The sequence below is a fragment of the Psittacula echo genome (genome assembly GCF_963264785.1).
Source record: "Psittacula echo genome assembly, chromosome: 5".
NCBI classification, from domain to species: domain Eukaryota; kingdom Metazoa; phylum Chordata; class Aves; order Psittaciformes; family Psittacidae; genus Psittacula; species Psittacula echo.
In genome coordinates this window covers 88128860-88151806 of record NC_137739.1, presented here as the reverse complement: position 1 = coordinate 88151806, position 22947 = coordinate 88128860, and the positions used below count along the sequence as shown (strand labels likewise).

General features: G+C 64.4%; 4 protein-coding genes across 4 annotated transcripts; 2 read left to right on the top strand and 2 right to left on the bottom strand.

Annotated features, from left to right (window-relative positions):
- Positions 1 to 229: 229 nt before the first annotated feature.
- Positions 230 to 4202, bottom strand: CABP4 (calcium binding protein 4; the record flags this gene model as incomplete). The annotated part of the gene is made up of 6 exons (XM_080618343.1): positions 230 to 258; positions 349 to 496; positions 1507 to 1616; positions 1695 to 1838; positions 3045 to 3075; positions 3981 to 4202. 6 exons carry the CDS (start codon positions 4200 to 4202, stop codon positions 230 to 232), a joined length of 684 nt encoding a protein of 227 aa, XP_080474469.1.
- Positions 4203 to 8352: 4150 nt separating this feature from the next.
- Positions 8353 to 13323, top strand: CORO1B (coronin 1B; the record flags this gene model as incomplete). Its single annotated transcript, XM_080618728.1, has 10 exons — positions 8353 to 8553; positions 8639 to 8761; positions 8850 to 8979; positions 9067 to 9248; positions 9437 to 9556; positions 9644 to 9748; positions 9823 to 9968; positions 10820 to 10877; positions 12087 to 12404; positions 13147 to 13323. The coding sequence occupies 10 exons, from the start codon at positions 8353 to 8355 to the stop codon at positions 13261 to 13263; spliced, it is 1500 nt and encodes a 499-aa protein (XP_080474854.1). The 3' UTR covers positions 13264 to 13323.
- Positions 13324 to 14105: 782 nt separating this feature from the next.
- PTPRCAP (protein tyrosine phosphatase receptor type C associated protein) lies at positions 14106 to 16184 on the top strand. The gene is made up of 2 exons (XM_080618530.1): positions 14106 to 14150; positions 15433 to 16184. Exons 1-2 carry the CDS (start codon positions 14148 to 14150, stop codon positions 15964 to 15966), a joined length of 537 nt encoding a protein of 178 aa, XP_080474656.1. The 5' UTR covers positions 14106 to 14147; the 3' UTR covers positions 15967 to 16184.
- A 592-nt stretch (positions 16185 to 16776) lies between these two features.
- Positions 16777 to 20529, bottom strand: RPS6KB2 (ribosomal protein S6 kinase B2; the record flags this gene model as incomplete). Its single annotated transcript, XM_080618462.1, has 15 exons — positions 16777 to 16945; positions 17054 to 17166; positions 17244 to 17351; positions 17443 to 17520; positions 17602 to 17664; positions 17754 to 17861; positions 17975 to 18065; positions 18167 to 18257; positions 18417 to 18517; positions 18609 to 18666; positions 18753 to 18900; positions 18963 to 19031; positions 19132 to 19252; positions 19356 to 19390; positions 20458 to 20529. The coding sequence occupies 15 exons, from the start codon at positions 20527 to 20529 to the stop codon at positions 16777 to 16779; spliced, it is 1425 nt and encodes a 474-aa protein (XP_080474588.1).
- Between the last annotated feature and the right edge of the window lie 2418 nt (positions 20530 to 22947).

Below are 22947 nucleotides of genomic sequence, written 5' to 3'. Positions count from 1 at the left end.
ATCCCACCCCATGGACCAACAGACGCTCCCCCAGCTCCGATCCAGGGGGTTTATTGGTCCCCAGCCCCCCCAGCCCTGCCATTCGCCCCATTGGGGTCCCACATCTGCCCCATTCCCCAGTGCAGGCTCAGCTCCGGTCGTTCACTCTGAGCCCTACTGATGGCAGCGAGCTGGGGCTGGGCAGGACCAGGGTCAGGTGGGGGGGGGTCCCCCTTGTCCCCGGGCTTCATCACCGGGATGACAGCATCATAACGAACTCTGCGGGTGACAAAGGGGGTGTGAGGGGACCCCAGGGCTGAGCCGTGGCCATAGAGGGCTATGGGGGGGCTATGGGGGGACCCCCCTCACCATCGAAGTCCACGCGCCCGTCCCCATTGAGGTCCACGTCCCGCAGGATCTCGTCCACCTCATGCGCCTTGAGCTGCTCCCCCAGCAGCGCCGCGATGGCCGCCCGCATCTCCCCACTGCTGATCTCCCCGTCCCCGTTCGCGTCGAACTGTGGGGCCCACGGGTTGGGGGGCACCGGCGGCACCAGCAAACACCCTCCGGGGGTGCCCCATGGGATCCTTGTGGTCAGCCCCATGGTCACTGTGCCTCCATGGTCTTGCCATGGTCATGGTCCCCTCCATGCCTGTGGTCACCTCTATGGTTACCAGTCCCCTATGGCCATGGTCTCCCCAGGTCTTCCTATGGTCGTTGTCCTGTCCATGCTTGTCATCACCCCGTGGTCATTGACTCCACCATGGTCTTTCCATGGTCATCGTCCCCTCCATGCCTGTGGTCACCATTCCCCCATGATCTTCCCATGGTCATGGTCCCCTTCCATGCCTATGGTCACCCCCATGGTCATTGTCCCCACCACTGTCACTGTCACCCCACAGTCTTCCCTTGGTCATGCCTGTGGTCACCCCCATGGTTGGTCACCATCACCCCATGGTCACTGTCCTGCCAATGCCTGTCAACACCCCCATGGTCACTGACCCCAACATGGTCTTCCCATGGTCATCATTCCGTCCATGCATGTGGTCACCCCCATGGTCACCATTCCTCTATGGTCATGGTCTCCCCATGTTCTTCCTGTGGTTGCTGTCCCCTCCATGCCTATCGTCACCCCTATGGTCATTGACCTCACCATGATCTTTCCATGTTCATCATCCCCTCCATGCCTGTGGTCACCATTCCCCCACGGTCTTCCCATGGTCACTGCCCCCTCCATCCCCATGGTCATTGTCCCCACCATGGTCTTCCCATGGTCATGGTCCACCTCCATGCCTGTCATCACCCTCATGGTCATTGTCCCCACCATGGTCTTTCCATGGTCATCATTCCCTCCGTGCCTATGGTCACCCCCATGGTCACCATTCCCCCATGGTCACCCCCATAGTCACCATTCTCCCATGGCCATGGTCTCCCCATGATCCCCCCATGTTCACTGTCCTGTGATCCCCCCAATGGCCTCTGTCCCTCATCCCATTCCCTCCCCATCCCGGTGCCCCACAGCCGCACCTCTCGGAAGGCGATCCGGAGCTCGCGCACCCCCACCATGTGAGCCGTCTCCTCCCGCAGCTTCGGGCCCATCATCTGCACGAAGTCCTCAAAGTCCACTCGCCCGCCCACTGCAGTGGGGCAGGGACAACCTCAGCGCCCCACATCCCCCCCCATAGCCCCCCCCCCATAGCCCGCCCCACGCTCACTCCTCATCTTGATGTGCTGCGAGATCTCGATGAGCTCCATCTCGGTGGGCATGTACCCGAGCGTGCGCATGCAGGCGCCCAGGTCCTTGTAGCTGATGAACCCGTCCTGGTCCGTGTCGAACTCCTTGAAGGCGTCCAGCAGCTCTGGGGCACGGGGACACCCATCGGGGGGGATGGGGGGGTGGATGGATGGGGATGGATCACCCCCAATGGGGTGCCCATGGGCCCGCGTCAGCCCGGGGTAGGTGCCTCTCTGGATGGGGGGATGAGGTGGTGGCCCCAGGGCACTGAACCCCATTGGAGACCCTTCCATGGCTCCCATCCCTATGGCACTGAACCCCATTGGAGACCCTTCCATGGCTCCCATCCCTATGGCACTGAACCCCATTGGAGACCCTTCCATGGCACCCATCCCTATGGAACTGAACCCCATTGGAGACCCTTCCATGGCTCCCATCCCTATGGAACTGAGCCCCATTGGAGACCCTTCCATGGCTCCCATCCCTATGGAACTGAGCCCCATTGGAGACCCTTCCATGGCTCCCATCCCTATGGAACTGAGCCCCATTGGAGACCCTTCCATGGCTCCCATCCCTATGGCACTGAACCCCATTGGAGACCCTTCCATGGCTCCCATCCCTATGGCACTGAACCCCATTGGAGACCCTTCCATGGCTCCCATCCCTATGGCACTGAACCCCATTGGAGACCCTTCCATGGCTCCCATTCCTATGGAACTGAACCCCATTGGAGACCCTTCCATGGCACCCATCCCTATGGAACTGAACCCCATTGGAGACGCTTCCATGGCATGTGTCCCCATGACACCATTGTCCCCATTGGATGATCCCTCCATAGCATACATCCCCATGGCACTTCACCTCATGGGAGACCCATCCATTGCGCGTGTCCCCATAGCATCACTGTCCCCCATGGGAGACCTTTGCTTGGCTCATGTCCCTATGGCACTGTCACCCACGACAGAGCCCTCCATGGCACACGTCCCTATTGGCACTACTGTCCCTCTATGGCAGGTCCCCCTATGGTGCCCATCCCCATGGCACTGTCACCCTATGGGAGACCCCTCCATAGTGCATGTCCCCATAGCATCATTGTCCCCCATGGCAGAGCCCTCTATGGCGCCCATCCCCGTGGGAGATCCTTCCATGACTCATATCCCTGTGGCATTGTTCCCTATGGCACACATCCCAGTGGCACCTCACCCCATTGCACTGCACCCAATGGGAGACCCCTCCATGGCATGCATCCCAATGGCACCATCGTCCCCCATGGCAGACCCCCATGGCCCGTGTCCCCCCGTGTCCCCCCGTGTCCCCGCTCCCCGCTCACCATCCAGCTCCTCCTGTGACAGCTCCCGCTCCTGCACCGGGCACACACGGGGGGGGGTTTGGGGCCAGCATCAGCGCCGGCTCAGCACCAACCCCCCCCCCCCCCCCCCGCCGTCACCTTCCTTGTGCTGGGTCAGAATTAGCCCCGCGGGAGGGATTAACGGGATCGGAGCAAAGCCCTGCCCGGGCCCCTCCTCCCGACCCCCCCGGGGGACCTGCCCGGCACCCATGGGTGCTGCTGGGGGCGCTTTGTGCCCCTGGGCAGGGGGGAGCAGCGCCCGGCCCCCTGCAGAGCTGCCCCTGCCCGGTCCCCAGTGGGGTCCCCCAGGCCCTGCGCTGTCCCCAGCTCCATCGCCAGGGCTCCTGGAGCATCCCCAACCTCATCCCCGTGTCCCCAGCACCATTCCCAGGGGCCCGGGGTGCCTCTGACCCTGTCCCAATGCCCCACGGCCCTTCCATCCCTGGGATTCCAGAGCATCCCCACCTCATCCCCATGCCCCCTCCATCCCAATGATCCCAGAGCATCCCAATCTCATCCCCATTTCCCTTCCATCCCAATGATCCCAGAGTGTCCTTCACCCTGTCCCCAGTGCCCCCACATCCCCTCCATCCCTGGGATTCCAGAGCATCCCAACCTCATCCCCATGCCCCCTCCATCCCTATGGCTCCAGTGTCCTTCACCCTGTCCCCAGTGCTCCCATGTCCCCTTCATCTCCATGTTCCCAGAGCATCTCAAACTCATCCCCATATCCCCTCCATCCCCATGGTCCAGGAGCATCCCCAACCTCATCCCCATATCCCCTCCATCCCCATGGTCCAGGAGCATCCCCAACCTCATCCCCACGTCCCCTCCATCCCAATGGTCCCAGAGCATCCCAACCTCATCCCCATGTCCCCACCACCCCCCCCAAGGCCCCCTTGCCCCCGCTGCCCGCACCTTGCCGAACACGGTGTTCAGGAAGGGCGAATACGTTTTGGTGGCGGCCGCATGGGGGTCCCCGGCTCCCTTCCGGCCGCTCCGGTGCCCGTGCCCGCTGTGCCGGGGCTCGGCCCCGGGGCTCCGGCTGCCGCCGTCCTCGGGGGGCCGGGGGGGGGCGGCTTTGTCCCCGTCCTTGCCCGTGCCCTTGGGGGTCCCCTTGTCCCCGCGGGTGCGCGGCATCGGGGCCGCTGGGCAGGAGCAGCGCCCGGCAAGGACCGAGCCTTAAGAGGGAGCAGGAAATCCTCTTACCCCCGGTGCCCTCCCCCGTGTGCCCGGGGGCTGCAAAGCCAATTAACAGGGATTAACGGCAGGAAACAGGCACCGGGCACAGCCCCACGGCCACGGCACCCCCGGCACTGCTGGGACCCCCAATACCCGTCCTGGGGTCACCCTGTGCTGGCTCTGACCCAATGGGGACACCCCATGGGCACCATCCATGTCCCCAGCACCAACCCATGGCCCCAATGGGGACATCCATAGACACCATCCATGCCCCCAGCACCAACCCATGGCCCCAATGGGGACATCCATAGACACCATCCATGTCCCCAGCACCAACCCATGGCCCCAATGGGGACACCCCATAGACACCATCCATGCCCCCAGCACCAACCCATGGCCCCAATGGGGACATCCATAGACACCATCCATGTCCCCAGCACCAACCCATGGCCCCAATGGGGACACCCCATAGACACCATCCATGCCCCCAGCACCAACCCATGGCCCCAGTGGGGACACCCCATGGTCACCATCTGCCATGGAGGACAGTGCCATGGGGACATGCACCACGGAGGTATCTCCCATGGGGGACAACACTATGAGTTCCTGACCCACATCCCTAACGCTGGCACCCCATGGCCACCACCAGTGTCCCCAACACTCACGTCCCCAACCCACGTCCCCCTTGCTCTGCCCCGTGTCCCACCCCCATGTCCCCAGCAGGGCAGTGACAAGGCAGGGCCGGGCTGTCCCCCCATGTCCCTGATAGCATCGCACAGGACGGGTGGCAGCAGGAAGCCAGCGCATCAGAGATGCCATCGCGGGGACACTGCTGCTCCTCCCACTGTCACACACACACAGAGGACACCCCACAACAGGCTGCCCCCCATCCGCTGCCTCTCCTGAGCTCTTCCCACCATTGAGGTAGGTCCTACACTATTTACCCCCCTTGGACCCCAGTGTAGGGGCTGGTGGGGTCTCGGACCCCTGGCATGGAGTATCTCCAGGCTTGGTGGCATGATGGGGTGATACAGTCAATAGGAGACAAGGATGCCATAGGACATGGGGGGGACCCCAAAATGATGGTAGGGCAGGAGAAAACCAGGTTGCTGTGGGTCTGGGGGCTGTGTGGTGCTACGGTGACGTGGGATGGGGTTAGGATAACACCATTGGGGATGACATGGGATGGAGGTGACACCAAAGGGGTGACACTGGAGTGGGTGACACCAAAGGGGTGACACCGGCGTGGCTGACACCCCACGCCTGAGCCCCCCTTGCTGCCCATAGAGCCGGACCCGGGCTGATGGAGCCGTGGACCAGCACCGTGCTGCCCACCCCGACCCTGCCGCCCGATGATGCTCTGTGGTGGGACATGGAGCTCCTGGTGGCCTGCGCCGCGCTGGGGCTCCCGGCCAACGCCTTCACCCTATGGCTGACGGGCCGGCGGCTGCGGTGCCGCGGTTTGGCCACCTTCATCTTCAGCCTGGCCGCGTCCGACTTCCTCTTCCTCAGCAACTCCTTGCTGCAGATCTGGTCGGTGGCCAACGACCACCGCTGGCTGCTGGACACCCACTGGTGCCGCCTCCATCAGTTCCTCTATGCCCTGGGCTACTACAGCAGCCTCTTCCTGCTGGCTGCCATCAGCCTGGACCGCTGCTTGCTGGTGGCCGCCCCGTTCTGGTACCGCTGCCGCCGCCCGGCCCGCTTACCGGCGGCGCTGTGCGCCGGTGCCTGGCTGGTGGCCGGCGGCTGCAGCGCCCCGGAGGCGGCTCTGTCGGTAACGGAGGAGGAGCGGCCCGGGCTCTCCGTGTGCCGCAGCGAGCGGGGGCCCTGGGACGTGCCGCTGCGCTGGCTCGAGGTGCTGCTGGAGGGGCTGCTGCCCTTCGCCGTGGTGGTGCTGAGCCACAGCGCAGCGCTGGTGCTGACGCGGTGCCGGCGCGGGCCCCGCGGCCGCCCCACGACCCGGTTCCAGTGCATCGTGGCGGCCACGCTGAGCGCGTACGTGGGGCTGCACCTCCCCTTCCAAGCGGTGCAGCTGGCGGTGGTGCTGGCCCCCGGGGCTGCTGAGCACCTCCTGTACCCGCTGGGGCTCGCCTTCAACCTCAGCAGCTGCATCAACCCCTGCCTCTACCTGGTGCTCGGCACCCGCGCCTGCCACCGCGCTGCCCGCGCACTGCGCGCCCTCGGTGCGGCGGTGGTACCCGGGGCGTTCCCCGCTGCCACAGCTGGGGCATCCACCGCTGGCACCCGTATGGCATCCACTGCCACTGCATCCACCATTGGCATCGGTATGGCATCCACTGCCACCGCATCCACCGCTGGGACTGCTATGGCATCCACTGCCACTGCATCCACCGCTGGGACTGCTATGGCATCCACTGCCACTGCATCCACTGCTGGCACCCGTATGGCATCCAGTGCCACTGCATCCACTGCTGGCACTGCTATGGCATCTACTGCCACTGCATCCACTGCAGACACCCGTATGGCATCCAGTGCCACTGCATCCACCACCGGCACTGCTGCATCACCTGCAGCCACTGCTGTGCCACTCGCCACCGTCACCACTACAGCATCCGCTGCCACCACTGCATCACCCACTGCCACCACTGTGCCCCTCACCACTGTCACCACTGTGGCACCCGCCACTGACACTGCCACGTCACCCACTGTGCCACTCACTGCCACCACCATGCCACCCATCACCGCTCTGCCACACACTGCCAGCACCCCTGTGCCCCTCGCCTTCACCCCAGTGTCACCCAGCACTGTCACCCCCGTGCCACCCACCACCATCGCCGCTGTGCTGCCCACCGTTATCCCCGTGCCAGCCGCCACTGCCACCTCTGTGCCCCCCATCCCACCTCACCCTGTGCCCCCGGTGTCTCCCATCATCACCCCCCCATCAGCAACCCCATGACCCCCCCCCGGTTCCCCCCATCCCTCCCCATCCCGGCTGCGGCTCCCGCCCCCGTTGCCCCCCGCTCCCGCTCCTCCCCCGGTTCCCCCCCCCCCCGCCGTTCCCGGGCGCAGGCGCGGGGCGGGCCGGCCCCGCTCACTTCCTGCCCCCGCCTCCTCCCGCCGCGCCGCCGCCGCCGCCGCCGCTGCCCCCGCCCCGGCCCCGGTGAGTGCGGGACCGGCCCCCCCCGTGCGGGACCGGGGCAAGGGCGGGGGGGGCTCGGGATGGGGGAAGGGGGACAGGACCCGCATCCGGACCCGGAGCGACGGCCCCGGCCCCATCCCTGTCCCCCGGTCCCCCCCGTTCTCCTTCCCGGGGGTCCCCATCCCTGACCCCTTACCCAGGGGGTTCCCCCGGCCCCATCCCCTGTCCCCTTACACAGTGGGGCCATCCCGTCCCCTGTCCCCATCCCTTGTCCCTGTCCCCATTCCCTGTCCCCATCCCATCCTCATTTGCATTCCTGTCTCCTTACACAGTGAGGCCACCCCATCCCTGTGCCCTTGCACAGTGGAGCCAACCCATCCCTGTCCCCGTCCTCTGTGCCCGTCCCTGTCCCCATTCCCATCCCCTGTCCTCATTCCTATCCCTGTCCCTTTACTCAGAGAGGCCACCTCATCCTCATGCTTGACCCCATTCCCATCCCTGTCCCTTTACGCAGTGGGGTCACCCCATAGCCTGTCCCCATCCCCTGTCCCCGTATTCTTACCCAGCAGGGCCATCCCTGTCCCCATCCCCTGTCCTCATCTCCATCCCCTTAACCCAGTGGGGCCATCCCATCCCATCCCATCCCCATCCTGACAGACCATACCCGTCCTTCTTTCTGTCCCCATCCCCATAACCCACCAGGACCACCCCATCCCATCATCCCACACTCGTCCCCTTTCTCTCCCCATCTGAACCCCCTTCTCCCCCCCCCTTCCCCTCCCTGTCCCCCAGCCCCACACCATGGGGCAGGGCAGATTCCTTTGCCCGGCGGGCACAGGGCAGCTCCCTCTTCCCGCTCTGGGAGGAGCCGAGCCGCCCTTTACCCGGGGCGGGGAGCGGATGCAGGGATGGGGACGGGATGGGGACCACACAACCCCATCGCGGGTACCACCTCCCTGCCCCACACGTCGGGGCCGCGGCGCTGACGCTGCTTCCCCCCCAGCCATGTCGTTCCGGAAGGTGGTTCGGCAGAGCAAGTTCCGGCACGTGTTCGGGCAGCCGGTGAAGACGGAGCAGTGCTACGATGACATCCGCGTGTCCCGCGTCACCTGGGACAGCACCTTCTGCGCCGTCAACCCCTCCTTCGTGGCCATCATCGTGGAGGCCAGCGGCGGCGGCGCCTTCCTCGTCCTCCCCTTGCACAAGGTGGGAATGGGAACGGGAATGGGAATGGGGGGGCTCTGTACCCTTCGAGGTGACCCCCATCCTGATGTCCCCCCATTGTCCCCAGACCGGCCGCATCGACAAGTCCTACCCGACGGTGTGCGGGCACACGGGCCCCGTGCTGGACATCGATTGGTGTCCCCACAACGACCACGTCATCGCCAGCGGCTCCGAGGACTGCACCGTCATGGTGAGTTGGGGGGCAGCGGGAGGATGGGGGTGCTACGGGGGGGGTCCCCCCACTGTGGACCCCCCGTTGGCCTTCGCTGTCCCCATAGGTATGGCAGATCCCGGAGAGCGGCCTGAGCCAGCCGCTGACGGAGCCGGTGGTGATGCTCGAGGGGCACTCCAAGCGTGTGGGCATCATCGCTTGGCACCCCACTGCCCGCAACGTGCTGCTCAGCGCGGGTACGGGGGCACCGCGGCGACGGGGATACGGGGAGGGGGGGGTCTGGTGATGGAGATGGCCCCATAGCCGCCAATGCTGTCACCAAGGCTGCGACAACGTGGTGCTGATCTGGAACGTGGGCACGGCGGAGGAGCTGTACCGCCTGGAGGGGCTGCACCCGGACCTCATCTACAGCGTGAGCTGGAGCCGCGACGGCGCCCGCTTCTGCACCGCCTGCAAGGACAAGAGCGTCCGGGTCATCGACCCGCGCCGCGGCACCGTGGTGGCCGTGAGTGCCCCCCCGTTGGGTCCCTTCATCCCCATGGGAGCATCCCACGTCCTTCATCATGTCCCATGGGGTGCTGCTGACCCCATTGTGTCCCCCCTCCATTGGGTCCCTTCATCCCCATGGGAGCATCCCACGTCCTTCATCATGTCCCATGGGGTGCTGCTGACCCCATTGTGTCCCCCCCATAGGAGAAGGAGAGGGCACACGAGGGGGCTCGCCCCATGCGCGCCATCTTCTTGGCCGACGGCAAGATCTTCACCACCGGCTTCAGCCGCATGAGCGAGCGGCAGCTGGCGCTGTGGGATCTGGTGAGGAGCACCCCAGGGGTCCCATGGGGCTGCCTCCATGGGGGTGTTTCCCCCCCCCCCCCGTAGGGCTCATGCGCTGCCCCACAGGAGAACCTGGACGAGCCCATGGGGCTGCAGGAGCTGGACTCCAGCAACGGGGCTCTGCTGCCTTTCTATGACCCCGACACCAACGTGGTCTATGTCTGCGGCAAGGTATGGGGACCCCCCCAGCCCCTGTTTGCCCCCTGCCATGGTCAGGGCCCCCCCCGCTAACGCTGTGTCCGCAGGGGGACTCGAGCATCCGGTACTTTGAGATCACGGAGGAGCCTCCCTACATCCATTTCCTCAACACCTTCACCAGCAAGGAGCCGCAGCGGGGCATGGGCTGGATGCCCAAGCGCGGGCTGGACGTCAGCAAGTGCGAGATCGCCAGGTGGGCACGGGGACAGCGTATCCCAGTATCCCAGTATCCCAGTATCTATCCCAGTATGGTAGAGATTGGAAGGGACCTCCAAAGATCATCCAGTCCAATCCCCCTGCCGGAGCAGGAACACCTGGATAAGGTTACACAGGAATGTGTCCAGGTGGGTTTTGAATGTCTCCAGAGAAGGAGACTCCACAACCCCCCTGGGCAGCCTGTTCCAGTGTTCTGTCACCCTCACTGAGAAGAAGTTTCTTCTCCAGTTTAAGTGGAACCTCTTGTGTTCCAGTTTGTACCCATTACCCCTTGTCCTATCATTGTTTGCCATTGAGAAGAGCCTGGCTCCATCCTCATGACACTCCCCCTTTATATATTTATATACACTAATAAGGTCCCCCCACAGTCTCCTCTTCTCCAAACTATAGAGACCCAGCTCCCTCAGCCTTTCCTCATAAGGGAGATGCTCCACTCCCTTCATCATCTTTGTCGCCCTGCGCTGGACTCTCTCCAGCAGGTCCCTGTCCTTCTTGAACTGAGGGGCCCAGAACTGGACACAATATTCCAGATGCGGTCTCACCAGGGCAGAGTAGAGGGGAAGGAGGACCTCTCTCGACCTACTGACCACCCCCCTTCTAATACACCCCAGGATGCCATTGGCCTTCTTGGCCACAAGGGCACAGTGTTGGCTCATGGTCATCCTGCCGTCCACTAGGACCCCCAGGTCCCTCTCCCCTACACTACTCTCTATACAGTACATATAGACTGTAGATAGACTGCTCTGTAGATAGTATATATAGAGTAAGGGGGGACCCCCTCCTGCACCCCCATTCACACCAGGACCCCCTTGGTCCCCATCACAACAGGTTCTACAAGCTCCATGAGCGCAAGTGTGAGCCCATCATCATGACGGTGCCCAGGAAGGTCGGTGGGGACGGGGGGGGACAGCACTTGTTGGGGTATGGGTATGGGGGGGTCCCTAATGGGGGTCCCCAAATGCACTGATGGGGGTGGCTGGGCTGTTAGTGGGGGTCCCTGGGGATAACACGGTGCCTGGCTCTTGGGGTCCCCGGTCAGGCTGGTTATGGGGTCCCCAAGTGCACTGCTAGGGGGCCCTATAGAGTTAATGGGGGCTGTTGGGGGGTCCCTGGGTGTGGGTGCTGTATGGGGTCCCTGGGGATAACACGGTGCCTGGCTCTTGGGGTCCCCAAGTGCACTGATGGGGGTCCCTATGGAGTTAATGGGGGCTGTTTGGGGTCCCTGGATGGGGGGGGTCCCCAGTTGTGCTGGTGTGGGGGTCCCTGGGTATAACAGTTCCTGGATGTTGGGGTCCCTGATCAGGCTGCGTGGGGGGTCCCCAACTGCACTGATGGGGTCCCTGGGTAGGATGTGGGTGCTGTTTAGGGGTCCCCGGGGGGGGTCCCCATGCAGGGTTGGGGTCACTGGGCAAGACATGGGAGCTGAGGGGGGGGTCCCAGTCACAGTGCCTGGGGGGTCCCTGGTCAGGACAAGGGGGCTGTTTGGGGGTCCCTGTGCAGAGCACAGTGCCTGGATGTTGGGGTGATCAATGTGGTTTATGGGGTCCACAAGTGCACGGATGGGGGTCACCAAGCAGGACATGGGGGTTGTTTGGGGGTCCCTGGGCTGGGGAGGTCCCAATTCATATTGAAGGGGGTCCCTGGTCAGGATGGGATGGCTGGATGGGGGTCCCTGGGTGTAGGTCCCCATTCATGCTGATAGGGGTCCCTGTGTAGAGCACAGTGCCTGGATGTTGGGGTGATCCGGGAGGTTTATGGGGTCCCCAAGCGCACTGATGGGGGTCCCTGGGTGTAGGTCCCCATTCATGCTGCTGGGGGTCCCTGGTCAGGATGGGGTGACTGTTTGGGGGTCCCTGTGTAGAACACAGTGCCTGGACGTTGGGGTGATCAATGTGGTTTATGGGGTCCCCAAGTGCACTGATGGGGGTCCCCAGGCAGGACATGGGGGCTGTTTGGGGGTCCCTGGGTGTAGGACCCCATGGGTGCTGCTGGGGGTCCCTGTGCAGAGCGCCGTGGGTGGGGGTCCCGGGGCAGGGCTCGGTGCCCGTTGGGGTTCCCCCATGCCCGGGTGACGCCGCGGCCCGGGGCCGCGCAGTCGGACCTGTTCCAGGACGATCTGTACCCGGACACGGCCGGCCCCGAGCCCGCCATGGAGGCGGAGGAGTGGGTGTCCGGGCGCACGGCGGGGCCGGTGCTGGTGTCCCTGCGCCAGGCCTACGTGCCCAGCAAGCAGCGGGACCTCAAGGTGAACCGGCGCAGCCTGGCCCACGAGGGACGGGCACCGGGCACCGCCGGCACCACCGGTACCGGCAGCGGCAGCGGCAGGACCACGCCGCCCCCCGCGCTGCCCCCCACCAACGCCGCCCGGCTCAGCGCACCCCCGGCACTGGGCACCGGCACCGCCGCCACCCCGGTATGGAGGGGATGTGGGGCAGGGATATGGGGTGGGTCTGTATGGGCAGGATCTATGTAGATGGGCCTGTTGGGTGCGGGGGGGTATGGGTTGGGGGGGGGGTTATGGGGTAGGGGATGTCCCTGTGGACGTGGCTATGGGGTGGGAGGGATTATGGGGTGAGCAGAGCTATGGGTGGATGGGGCTGTGGTATAGAAGTGGTCTATGTAAGTGGGCTATGGGGTCGGCCTATATGGGCAGGGTCTAAGGAGCTGGACCTATTGGGTGGGCGGGGCTATGGGGTGGGCGGGGTTATGGGGTGAGCAGAGCTATGGGTGAGTGGGCCTATGGTATAGAAGTGATCTATAGAGGTGGGGGCTATAGGGTGGGTCTATATGGGTAGAGTATATATAGATGGGCCTATTGGGTGGGTTGGGGCTATGGGGTGTGAGGGGCTATGGGGTGGGTCTGTATGGGCAGGGTCTGTATAGATGGGCCTATTGGGTGTGTGGGGCTATGGGGCGGGGGGGCTATGGGGTAGGTGATGTCTATGGGCAGGGCTATGGGGTGGGCAGGGTTATGGGATGAGCAGCGCTATGGGTGGATGGGGCTACGGTATAGAAGCGCTCTACGGAGGTGGGGCTACGGGGTGGGAGTGGCCAATGTGGGCGTGGCTACGCGGCGGGCGGTGTCTCATTGGTTGGGACCATCGGTGGGGCGTGGCCTACGGAAGGGGCCGTGTCCCACGGGCGGCTCCATCCAGGGCCTGCCGGAGGTGCTGCAGGAGGTGCGGGCGCTGCGGGCGCTGGTGGCCGAGCAGGGGCAGCGCCTGTCCCGCCTGGAGGAGCAGCTCAGCCGCCTCGAGAACGGCCACGTCTGAGGGGACCCCCCCCGAACAAACCCCCCCCCCCCTCAGGGACCACCGACCCCGGGGTCCGCCCCCCCCCATCCCACCCCGGGGTCCCCCCTTTCCTCCTCCCCATTGCAGGGCCGGCGGCCCCACTGCCCCCCCGTTGCCTTACTGGGTGCTGCCCCCCCACTCATGGACCATTATTGCCCCCCCCCATCCCGTGTCCTGAGGGATGCTCTTGGGATCAAACACCACCCCCTGCATCCCCCATCCGTGGGGGGGGAGGAGTCTTCCCCCCATTGCTATGGGGCAGGGCATGGTCTCTGTGTGTGTGCCCCCCCCCAGATGGGGAATTGTCCCCCCTATATTTTGGGGGCTTCTTTCCCTTCTCCTTCTGCCCCCCCCCCCCGTTCCAGTGCAGGGTCAAAATCTCTATTTTCACTCCAAATAAAGGCATTTTTAAGAAAAGAGGGCGGAAATGGGGGCTATGGGGAGGTTCTATGGGGTTGGGGGGGCGATAAAGAGGGGGGGGGACAGGAAGCTATGGGCAGAAAATGGGGCAACACAATGGGGGCAGCCCCCCCCCGTGCTGTGCCATGGAGCAGGGAACCCCATAGGTGAACCCCATCGCCCTGCATAGAGTGCGGGGGGGAGGGGTTTGGTGGTCCCAGGTTGGGGGGGGGGTACCGGTGACCCCAATGCTGTGGGGGGGGGCTCAGATGGGGCTCTCGGCTGCCCCAGTTTCCATGTCCCGGGGTGCATCGCGGGTACCGGGGGGGGGGGGGGGGGGGAAGGTCCTCACCCCCCCCCCCCGCGCTCACACATCCGCTGCGTGGGGGCAGGAAGCGCCGGGGGCCCCCCCCCCCAGCAGAGCTCGTGCGCGGCACCAGGGACCCGCTCCGGCAGCACCCGCGATGGTGAGAGCCCCAAAACCGGGCGGGACGGGGGGGGAACGGGAGCCATGGGGCGGGAATGGGAACAATGGGGTGAATGGGACTCATGGGGCAGGAATGAGACCAATGGGGTGAATGGGAGCCATGGGGCAGGAATGGGGCCCATGGGGTGGGTATGGGACCCATGGGGGGGGAATGGGAGCTATGGGGTGGGAATGGGACCAATGGGGTGAATGGGACCCATGAGGGGGGAATGGCACCGATGGGGTGGGTATGGGACCCATGGGGGGGGAATGGGAGCTATGGGGTGGGAATGGGACCAATGGGGTGAATGGGACTCATGGGTCAGGAATGAGACCAATGAGGTGAATGGGACCCATGGGGGGGGAATGGGACCCAATGGGGTGAATGGGGCCCATGGGGCGGGAATGGGGCCCATGGGGTGAATGGGACCGGTGGGGGGGGAATGGGACCGATGGGGTGGGAATGGGGGGGGGCAGCCCCACAATGGGAGCGAGCTGGAGGGGGGGGCAAACCCAACCCCCTACTTGGTGTTGTCCCAGGGGTTGAGGTGGGGGGCAGCAGCTGTGGGTCCCGGGGGGTCCAGATCGTTCCACAGTGGGGCCTGTGCTGGGGTGGTGCTGTGGGGAAAAGGGGGTAGGTTGGGGGGGGGGGAGAGGGCAGTTTTGGGATTCAGTGTAACGTGGGGAGGTTGGGGGGTGAGGGTGGAATGATGGGGTTATGGGGGGGCAGGTTGGGGCTAACATGGTGGAATTGGGGAGCAATTTGGGCCTTCAGGGCAGCACAATGGGGCTGGGGGTGGTGGTTTTGGGGTTCAGGGTGGCACGGTTGGGTTGGGGGGCAGGTTTTTGGGGTGAAAGCAGCACAGTGGGGCTGGGGGGGGGGCAGTTTGGGGGCTCAAAGTAGCACGGTTGGGTTGGGGGGTGCTGGCCTGTGGTAAACGCTATGGGTGCGGAGCGGGGTGGGTCCCAGCCCCGTGTGGATGCGGATGCTGTGGGTCTGCATCACCGAATGAAGGGACCCTATGGGTCTGCGCAGAGCAGAGGCAGCACCAGCTCCTCGCCCCACAGCACCCGCAGGTGCTGCAGCACCCTCCGACCGCAGCTTCCCGTCACGGGGCCGGCACCGGGGCGGGGGGGGGGTCACCTCCATGCCCCATCCCTTGGGACGCGGCGCCCTTTGCCCGGGCCCTTCCCTGCATTCCGGGACGCTGCAAACCCCGCGGGTCCGGGAAGAGCCGGGATGCGCGCCAGGGACCGGGCACTGACCCCGTCTCTGCCCGCAGGGCGCAGCGCGGCCGGGACCGGTGCTGCTGGCGCTCGCCGTGCCCGCGGCCGCGGGGGACCCGGTGGGGACGCGCAGTGACCGGGCTGTGGGCGCGCTGCTGGGGCTCCTGCTCTGCCTCGCCCTGGGGCTGGCCCTGGCCTGGCACCACCTCTGCCGGCTCTCGGCCGGCCGCTACCACCCGAGCCCCATGGGCCGGAGGGCGCTGGAGCGGCTGCGGCGGCGCTGGCAGCGGCTGCGGGTGCAGAGGGACGCGGTGGCAGAGCCCGGCGGTGAGGATGGGGACGCGGCGGAGGAAGGGGATAAGGAGGAAGAGGTGTGGAGGCGGGAGCGGCCGAAGGAGCAGGAGCAGGAGGAGGAGGAGGAGGAGGAGGAGGAAGAGGAAGAGGCCGAAGCAGCCGTGGGAGCCGGGGAGAGCCCCCCAAGTGTGGGGCAGGCGGCGGGGGGCAGCGCCGAGGCCCTGCTCAGTGAGCTCCATGCGTTCTCGGGGACGGCAGCGTGGGGGGACGCGCAGCCCCACGTCACTGCTCTGTGACACCCCAGTACCCTGTGACACCCCAACAGCCTGTGGCACCCTGTGTGCTGTGACACCCCAAAACACTGACACCCCAATACCCTGTGACACCCCAACAGCCTGTGGCACCCTGTGTGCTGTGACACCCCAATACACTGACACCCCAATACCCTGTGACACCCCCCAAGCCCTGTGACACCCCCTGTGTCCTATGACACCCCAATACCCTATGTCACCCCCATCCCCTGTGACACCCTTTGCCCCCCCCTCCTCCTTCCCGCCCCCAGCGCAGCCTCCTGATTGGCTGCCCTGGCCCGGGCACCATGAATGAAGGAGCGGCTCTGCCTATTTATGGCTGTCGGCTTGACCGGGAGGGGGTCTGGGGGCGTGGCTTGGTGGGAAGTGGGTGGAGCCAAGGCTAAGGGGGCGTGGCCTGTGGATAAACAGAGGTCCAATGGGAAGGGTGGTGCCTGGGGAAAGGGGCGGGGCTTAGCTGGGGGGCGCAGCCTGCCCTCTGCCCTGGGGGGGGCGATCGGCTCCCCTGTACCCCCCCTTTATATCCCCCCCCCCAAGCACAGGACCCCCGCGGCCTCATCGCATCCTTTAATTGCCACACGTCCCCCAGCCGGCCCCATGGGGACACTGGGACGCCCCGGGGGGGGCCCCGCCACCATCCGGGGTACCCCCCCCTCGGCACCCCCAAACCCGGCCCTGCCTGGCAGGGGGCTGGGGTCGGGGGGGGACGGGCAGCACAAGCAGCATCAGGGCCCCCCCCACACCTCATGTGGGGCACCGGGCCCCCACCTCCACCACCACCCCCCCCTCCCACCCCTACCTGGGCACTCGACCGCGCCCCCCCTTCTGCTTCTTGGTGCCCCCCGAGGGCTTGATGGGCAGCGGGGCCGTGCCCTCGGGGGGGGGGGGCACGATGGGCCCCAGCTCCATCGGCTCCCCCGTTGCCCCTGGCTTGAAGGCGTCGAAGGGGGAGAACTTCACAGGGCTGGGGGGGGACACACACACGGATAAAGGGGTGAATGGGGGCACCCCAACCCACCCCTAGGGGAAACAAGCCCCCCCCATCCTCCTTTCCCCCCCCCCTCCATGGTACCTGACGGGGGTTCGGGGGCTGCTGTTGAGGCGACGCGGGGAGCGCACCTTGGGCTGGAAGGAGAACCCCTCCTTGATGCTCTCCAGCACCGAGGGGGCCACGTAGGTGAAGCCCTGCAAGCAGCGGGGTATCGGGGGGGGCATCACGGTGCCGGGACCCCCTCCGGGACCCCCCGCCCCCGATCCCATACCAGGAAGGCCTGGTTGGCACTTTCACTGATGGCAGCATCGTCGGGGCTGTCGACGGGCGTCTGGCGCGTGAAGCGGGTGTCGAACTGGCTCACATCCTCCTCCGATTGCTATGGGGGGCAATGGGGCGGCCATGGGTGCTCCCATGGGGCCCCCCAATGTGTGTTCTACCCACCCGGTCCATCCCATCCCCGTCCGTACCAGGCACGGTTTGAAGGGGGGGTCCAGCCTGCGGGCCAGCAGGTCATCCCAGTTGATGTGGCGGAAGAAGGGCTGCTTCTGTGGGCATCGATGGGGGGGGGGGGCGTCAGGCAGGAGGAAAAGGGGGGCTCCCCCTTGAACCCATCCCTCTACCTGTACCTGCACATCGGCCGCATCGCCGGGCCCCCCCCCAACCCGCTGGTTGGGGTTTCTCTTGAGGAACTGGAAGAGAAAAGCGGATGGAATGGGATATGGGGGGGGGGGGTTTGGTAGGACCTACATAAACAAGCAGGGGGTGGTTTGGGGGGTACCTTCTTGAGGAGGTCCCGTGCATCGGGGGTCAGGTACGGCGGCAACACCAGCTTGCCCTTGAGGATCTTATCTATGGTCTTCTTGCGGTTCTCAGCGGTGAAGGGCGGCTGCGAGAGGCACCGGGGGGCGAGGAAGGCTCCGTTATCACCCCAATGGGGACCCCCCCATAGCCCTGGGCCCCAAACCCCCATGGAAAGGAAAGAGCAGGGCTGGGACTTGCCGATCCTGTGAGCATGTCGTACATCAAGGCGCCCAGGCTCCACCAGTCCACGGCCCGGTTGTGCCCGCTGCGCACCAGGATCTCGGGGGCCCTTAGGGAGGGGATAAAAGGGGGGGAGTCCCGAGGTGGGACATGGGGTGGGGGGCACCTTATCCCCCCCCCCTCGCCATGCCCCCCCCCCCAACCCCATACATGTACTCAATGGTGCCGCAGAAGGTGTGGGTGACGGCCCCATCGTGGATGGACTCCTTGCACAGCCCGAAGTCCGTCAGCTTGATGTGGCCTGCGGGGCATGGAGAGGGGGTCTCCAAGGATGCTGAGCTCGATGTCAGCACCACAGCGTCCCAGGGTGGTTTGGGTCGGAACCCATCCTGGAGTCACCCCCCCACCCCAAGCCCCTTAAATCCCTTGGAGACCCCCCCCGTAAAGCCCCCAAGCCCACCTTGGCTGTTGAGCATGATGTTCTCCGGCTTGAGGTCGCGGTAGATGATGCCATGGGAGTGCAAGTGGCCCAGTGCCAGCGTGATCTCACTCAGGTAGAAACTGGTGGCAACAGAGGGGGGGGGTCTGTGACTGATGCTACTGGTGGTCCTACCCCCCCCCTTCATCCCATACCCTCCATCCCCATCCCTACCAAGCGGTGTCCTCCAGGAAGATCCCCTCCCGCTCCAGCTGCATGAAGAGCTCTCCACCTTCATAAACACATCATGAGTGGGACCCCCTGCGCCATAGCCCTTTATGGGACCCCCCCAAACCGCCCCGCTCCCCCCCAGTTTACCGCTGAGGCACTCCAGGATGAGGTAGAGCTTGCCGCCCGTCTGGAAGGCGTAGATGAGGTCCACGATGAAGGGATGCTTGACGGCCTCCAGGATGTTCCTCTCGGCCCTCGTGTGCGCCGTGTCCTTGGCGTTGCAGGCGATCTTGGCCTGGGGGGGAGGCGGTGAGCGGGGGCTCCCCGGGGGGGCCGGGGGGGCCGGGGCAGCGCTACCTTCTTCAGGACCTTCATGGCGAAGATCTTCCCCGTGTTGGTGCCCTGCACTTTGCGGACCTGGAATACCTGGAGTGATGGGGAAGGGCAATGGTGGGGGGGGTGGGGGGGGCGCATTGGGACCCCAAAAGTGTGGGGGGGGTGTCCCACAGCCCCCTGGGACCCCCACCTTGCCGTAGCCGCCCTTGCCCAGCACACGGAGCAGCTCGAAGCAGTGGGGCCCGATGTGCTCGGGGCCGTTGTTGACGCTGCTCTCCGAGATCTCGATCTCCTCGTAGTGAGCCACAGGTCTGGAGGGAGAAGGGATGGAGACCCTGCCTGCACCCCTGCCTGCACCCCTGCCTGCACCCCTGCCTGCCCCACTGCTCCCCCCCTGCCTGAACCCTCACTTACTCCAGGCCGTTTCCCCGGGGCTCCAGCTCCATCTCCTGCAGGAGGGAACCCATGGTCAGTGATGGGAAGGGGACTCAATGCAGGCAGCACCCACGGCAGGCAGGGGACCCATAGCAGGCAGCACCCACAGCAGACATCACCCATGGTAGGCAGCACCCTTGGTAGGCAGGGGACCCGAGGCAGGGTGCCCACAGCAGGCAGGCAGCGCCCACGGCAGGCAGGGTGCCCATGACAGTGTGGTAGGCAGCGGGCCCATGGCATGTAGGGCACCCATGGCAGGCAACACCCACGGCAGGCAGGGTGTCTGTAGCAGGATAGCAGGCAGGGGACTCATGGCAGGCAGGGGACTCATTGCAGGCAGGGGACCCATGGCAGGCAGGGGACCCATGGCAGGCAGGGGACCCAAGGCAGGCAGACAGCATCCACAGAAGGCAGGGTGGCACGAGGCAGACAGGGGCCCCGTGACAGGCAGGGCACTCATGACAGGCAGGGTGCCTGCAGCAGGGCAGCAGACAGGGGTCCCATAGCACGTAGGGCAGGCAGGGGACTTATGGCAGACAGGGGCACCAAGGGACACAGAGCACCAATGGCAGACAGGAGCCCCATGGCAAGCAGGGCACCCACAGCAGGCAGGCAGCACCCACAGCAGGCAGGGGCCCCACGACACGCAGGCAGCACCCATCGCAGAACAGGGCGAGGTGCCCTGCACCGGCCCATCCGGATGCTTTTGGGCTGAGCTGGGCCCTTCCCAGTAGGATCCTCCCCCTGCGCGGCCGGACCGGGGGCTCCGGACCGGGACCCCCGTGTCCCGCTGCCGCCCACCCCCGCGTGTCCCCCGTGTGTCCCCGCTGCCCCCCGCTGTCCCCGTCCCCCCTCCCTCAGCCCAACCCCCGGTCCGCCCCCCCCCGGCCGTCCCCAGCACCGCTCGGGCCCCGTTCCCCGCCCGGTCCCCACCGGGTCCCGGCACCGCTCGCCCCGCTCCAACCCCTATCGGCGTCCCCTTCCCCACCGGGTCCCGGTGCCCCGGTCCCTGTCGCGATCGCCCCCGATCCCCTCCGGTGCCAGTGCCCCCCCCTCCTCGCCCGCCCCGGGGTCCGCTCACGGCGCCCATCTCGCTCTCGTCGCCGTCGCTGCCCTCCTCGGTCTCCAGGTCGATGTCGAACACCCCCGCCATGACGGCGCCGTTACCGGGACCCCGGCGGGACCCGCCCCGATGGCCCCGCCCCCCTGCCCCGTAACCCCGCCCCCCTCCTCCTCCCGTAGCCCCGCCCCTCCCGATGCCCGTCGGGGGCACGGGTGGGGGGGTTCCGGTGAAGCGGGGGGGGGTTGGCCCACACGGGGGTCACGCAGGGACAACAACGGAGCCAGCGCCGCCGCTCACAGCCTTTACTGCGACCCCCCCGCACCGGGCGTCGCGTGACGTCATCGGTGACGGCAGATGGGGGGGGCCTCCCGGGAGGACGAGGCGGAGACACCCCCAAACCCCCCCCCCCCCCGAGCACCCGCCGAGGGCTCGTAGGGCGGCGGCGGGGGGGGCACGATGTCGCGTTGCTGTAGGGCAATGGTGTCAGTGTGAGGCTGCGGAGTGTGTGTTATTGTAGGGTCGCCAGTGGCGGTGTGGGGTCTGGGGCACTACAGGGGCTGTGCGTTGTTGGAGGGTCGCAACTGCTGCTGGAGGGTCTCAAGCGCTATGGGGTTGTGTGTTATTGTAGGGTCGCTACTGTTATTGTAGGGTCTCAGGCTTTATAGGGGCTGTGTGTTATTGTAGGGTCGCTACTGTTATTGTAGGGTCTCAGGCTTTATAGGGGCTGTGTGTTATTGTAGGGTCGCTACTGTTATTGTAGGGTCTCAGGCTTTATAGGGGCTGTGTGTTATTGTAGGGTCGCTATTGTTATTGTAGAGTCTCAGGCTTTATAGAGGCTGTGTGTTATTGTAGGGTCTCAGGCACTATAGGCGCTTTGTGGTGTTGTAGGGTCACTACTGTTATTGTAGGGTCTCAGGCTCTATAGGGGCTGTGTGGTGTTGTAGGATCGCTATTGTTATTGTAGGTTCTCAGGCACTATAGGCGCTTTGTGTTGTTGTAGGGTCGCTATTGTTATTGTAGGGTCTCAGGCACTATGGGGGCTGTGTGGTGTTGTAGGGTCGCTACTGCTGTTGTAGGGTCTCTGGCACTAGAGGTGCTTTGCGTTATTGTAAGGTCGCTACTGTTATTGTAGGGTCTCAGGCACTATAGGGGCTGTGTGTTGTTGTAGGGTCTCAGGCACTACAGGGGCTGTGTGTTGTTGTAGGGTCTCAGGCACTATAGGCGCTTTGTGTTGTTGTAGGGTCGCTATTGTTATTGTAGGTTCTCAGGCACTATAGGTGATTTGTGTTGTTGTAGGGTCGCTATTGTTATTTTAGGGTCTCAGGCACTATGGGGGCTGTGTGTTGTTGTAGGGTCGCTACTGCTATTGTAGGGTCTCTGGCACTAGAGGTGCTTTGCGTTATTGTAGGGTCGCTACTATTATTGCAGGGTCTCAGGCACTGTAGGGGCTGTGTGTTATTGTAGGGTCTCAGGCACTATAGGGGCTGTGTGTTGTTGTAGGGTCGCTACTATTATTGTAGGGTCTCAGGCACTATTGGGGCTGTGTGTTGTTGTAGGGTCGCTACTGCTATTGTAGGGTCTCAGGCACTATAGGGGCTGTGCGCTATTGTAGGGTCTGGGGCACTGTAGGGGCTGTGTATTATTGTAGGGTCGCTATTGTTATTGTAGGGTCTCAGGCATTATAGGGGCTGTGTGTTGTTGTAGGGTCTTAGGCACTATAGGATTTGTGTGTTATGGCAGGGTTGCTGAAGTTACAGCAGATTCTGGGGCACTACAGGGGCTGTGTGGTGTTGTAGGGTCATTACTATTATTGTAGGGACTCAGGCACTATAGGGGCTGTGTGTTGTAGTAGGGTCACTACTACTATTGTAGGGTCTCAGGCACTATGGAGGCTGTGTGTTATTGTAGGGTGGCTACTGTTATTGTAGGGTCTCAAGCACTACAGGGGTTATGTGTTGTAGGGTCACTGGCACTATAGGGCTGTTTGTTATTGCAGGGTCTTAGGCACTATCGGGGCTGTATTATTGTAGGGTCGCTATTGTTATTGTAGGGTCTCAGGCACTACAGGGCCTGTGTGTTATTGCAGGGTCGCTACTGTTATTGTAGGGTCTCTGGTGCTTCAAGGCTGTTTGTTATTATAGAGTCTCAGGCACTTCAGGGACTTTGCGTTATTATGGGGTCACTACTGTTATTATAGGGTCTCAGGCACTACAGGGGCTGTGTATTATTGAAGGGTCACTGCTGTTATTGTAGGGTCTCAGGCACACGGGGACTGTGTATTATTGTAGGGTTGTTATTGTTATCATAGGGTCTTAGGCACTACAGGAACTGTGTGTTATTATGGGGTCACTACTGTTATTATAGGGTCTCAGGCACTACGGGGGCTGTATATTATTGTAGGGTTGCTATTGTTATTGTAGGGTCTCAGGCACTACAGGGGCTGTGTGTTATTGTTATTATAGGGTCACTACTGTTGTTGTAGGGTCTCTGGCATTGCAGGGACTATGT